The 3031-nt window shown below is 38.8% G+C and overlaps 1 protein-coding gene across 1 annotated transcript; it reads right to left on the reverse strand.

The window, feature by feature from the left end:
- Nucleotides 1–356: 356 nt before the first annotated feature.
- LOC309327502 (olfactory receptor 10A3-like) lies at nt 357–2101 on the reverse strand. Its single transcript, XM_081836803.1, has one exon. The coding sequence runs from the start codon at nt 1313–1315 to the stop codon at nt 368–370; it is 948 nt and encodes a 315-aa protein (XP_081692929.1). The 5' UTR covers nt 1316–2101; the 3' UTR covers nt 357–367.
- Nucleotides 2102–3031: the final 930 nt, after the last annotated feature.

The raw sequence follows: 3031 nt of genomic DNA on the forward strand, positions 1-3031 counted from the left end.
ACACACTTTCATTGTTCCAATAGAATGGCAGGAAAACACATATGCAGAAAGAAGGGATGAATAAAAAAATGGGGTGGGGGTTGGGGTGGGACCCAGCACACATCACTGCAATTGGAGGTAGAAGAATTCATTTCTTGTAAGAAAATAGATTTATTTCCCACCCTCTGTCAAAAGGTCATAGGACAGTTTACAACACAGTAACAAAATAAAGAAGCATAGCATGCAAACATAAAGCAATAATCATAAAATACATAATAAGCATATTAATGCTGCATATTGCATAAGATTTAGTATCACCAAATCTAACAAGGAATTTGAGACATTTTAAAATTCATTTCAACATAATTTATTTTGTCTATTCATCAATTCACTTATAAACTTTTACCAAAACCTTTTTCTTCCATAGTTTTATTAGAGCTCCCTGCATTTCCTTGTTTCTTAGGCTGTAGATAATTGGATTTAACAGTGGTGTTACAACAGTATAGGAAAATGATAAAAGCTTGTCCAGTGGTGGAGAGTAGCTGGATTTGGGTTTTAAGTACATGGAACTAGACGTACCATAGAAGAGAATAACAACTATTAAATGTGAGGAGCACGTGGAGAAGGCTTTATATCTCCTCTCCAAGACTGGCATCCCCATGATGGTAAAGATAATGCCCATGTAAGATAGGATGATCAGCATGAACGGTAGCATGATAGCCATCAGAGCAATTCCAATTACTTGGACTTCATTTAGGAAGGTGTCCCCACAGACTAGTTCTAACAGTGGCTGTATTTCACAGAAGAAGTGGTTGATGATCACACCACAAAATTGCAGGCGAAATGTGACAGTGGTGTGGACCAGCCCAACTGCAGTCCCACAAATGTATGAGCCAGTCACCATTATCCAGCAAACATTTCTCCTCATAATAATTGTGTAATGCAAAGGGTGGCATATTGCAACGTAGCGGTCAAATGCCATGGCAGCTAGAAGAAAACACTCAGCAACCCCAAAAAACAGGAAGAAGAACATCTGCATGGCACATCCCATAAAAGAAATAAATGTAGCATTCACCAACAAATTCTCTAATAATTTGGGGATTATGACTGACATATAGCATCCCTCCAAGCTGGCCAAGTGCATAAGGAAAAAATACATTGGAGTGTTAAGCATAGGGTCAGATTTTACAAGCAGAATTATCAAGCTATTGATCATTAAGGTGATTATATAGAGGGAGAGCAGCATTACAAATATTAACACATGGAACTTGTGAGTCTCTGAAAAACCCACCAGTATGAATGCAGACAAAGTTGTGGCATTTTCTTGACGACTCATGGCCTCACTGAGATATTTAGCTTCTTCAATACTGCTGTTTGTATCTACATCTAGCAGTCTACTATTTCACCACCAACCTATTCATTGATTAATTCATCCATAATCATGACTCCTGCTTGTTTTCTTTTAAACTAAAGTCTGACTAGTAGCCTAATCACTTTTGATCATCTTTGTTTTCTGCATGTTCAGTGCTCCTGGTGAAGATGTGAAGCATAATAATTTTCTTGCTTTTATTTCATGGCATCAGCTTCTTATAAGTAAGATTACTTCCTCTGCCACTCTTTGCTCTGTAAGACAACCAAAAATAACATGTTGGGTTTTGTTTTTGCTTTTAAAAAAGAGAGAGGTTCTTCTTATGTGTGTGACTATGTAAAGTCACATGGAAAACTAGAACAAATCTCTTACATCAGGGATGGAAAACTTATGGTCCTTCAGGTGTTCTTAGACTACAGTTCTTATAATCCCAGACCATTGGATATGTTGGTTGTAACTGATGGACTCCAACCTCCAATTGGAGGGCCATAGATTTCCATCTTTGTCTTGGAGCTTGATTTCATAGACCTTGGGAAGTGGACAGTGAATGTTAAGTAGCTGGCATGCCACAACCCTAGGCTGATAGGCTGATTTGGCTTGTACACCAAAGTCCAATGACACATGTGGGTAACCTAATGTGATGTGGGGAAACATGACATTTCACTTTGCAGTGTTTTATCTGCAGTGACTAATACCCTTATCTAAGTTATTACCTTACTACAGTCAATGAATATGCATGTGTGTGAACTAGACTATAGTTCTAGTCTTGGAGCTGTATAGCACTTCAGAATATTTGCCTGTCTAGCACAGTATTCTCTGCTTTGACTGCAGCAGCTCCCCCGGGTCTTAGGCAAAGAAAGAAAGAGAGAGAGAGAGAGAGAGAGAGAGAGAGAGAGAGGTCCTTCATCTGCTACCTATGCCTTTTAACTGGAGATTGCAGAGCTTGAATTCTGAGCCTTCTACCACTAACTATGGTCTGGAGTGGCTTGCAAAGTTTCATTGCTGTAGGCAAAACACCCTGCCATTGAAACCACCCTATTAAGGGAATTTGCATGAAAATATGTGTATAACTGGAAAAATTACATACAAAATGTGTATTTTGGGGGGGGGTGCATTAAAATCTTACTGAATTTTCACAAGGACTTTTTTAAAAAATCAGAAACTGATGCAGAAATGTGAAGTTGAAACTATAAAAATGAGAGAAACCCAAAATGGACAGATTTGTCCATTCCTAGGTGCAACTAAAGTGGGTGTGGCTACCCATAAACTCTCCCTTTTACATTTTCAGGACACACATAGGCAGGCACAAACACAAAGGCACACAGTCCTCTCTCCTCTGCTGATAAATGGAGGTTAGCTGTAGAATGGAAATTATCATTTCCCCATCAAATAGCCAACCAGATGACCAGGGAGAGGGTGATTTACATCAGGGTGCTAGTGCAGTCTCAGCTCACTTCTTCTCTTTTTTCCTGAGTATTGGGGGGTAGAGAGAGAAAGAATTGGCTTGGAGGGAAGAATAACCATACCTGTTTTACTTGGTAGTGATCTTGAAGCTAAGCAATTGAATTTCCTTTGAAGTCAAAATAACCAGATTTGCCCTCAATTAATTTTTGTTATGAAGTATCGTAGCAGAATTGGTGAGAGATTATCATGGATATATTATTGGGTTCGAATTTGGAATTA

This window comes from Podarcis erhardii (genome assembly GCF_964252035.2).
Source record: "Podarcis erhardii genome assembly, chromosome: 13".
Taxonomy (NCBI): domain Eukaryota; kingdom Metazoa; phylum Chordata; class Lepidosauria; order Squamata; family Lacertidae; genus Podarcis; species Podarcis erhardii.

Coding starts and splice junctions, on each gene's coding strand:
- LOC309327502 (XM_081836803.1), bottom strand. CDS start 1,315: ATGAGTCGTCAAGAAAATGCCACAACTTTGTCTGCATTCATACTGGTG.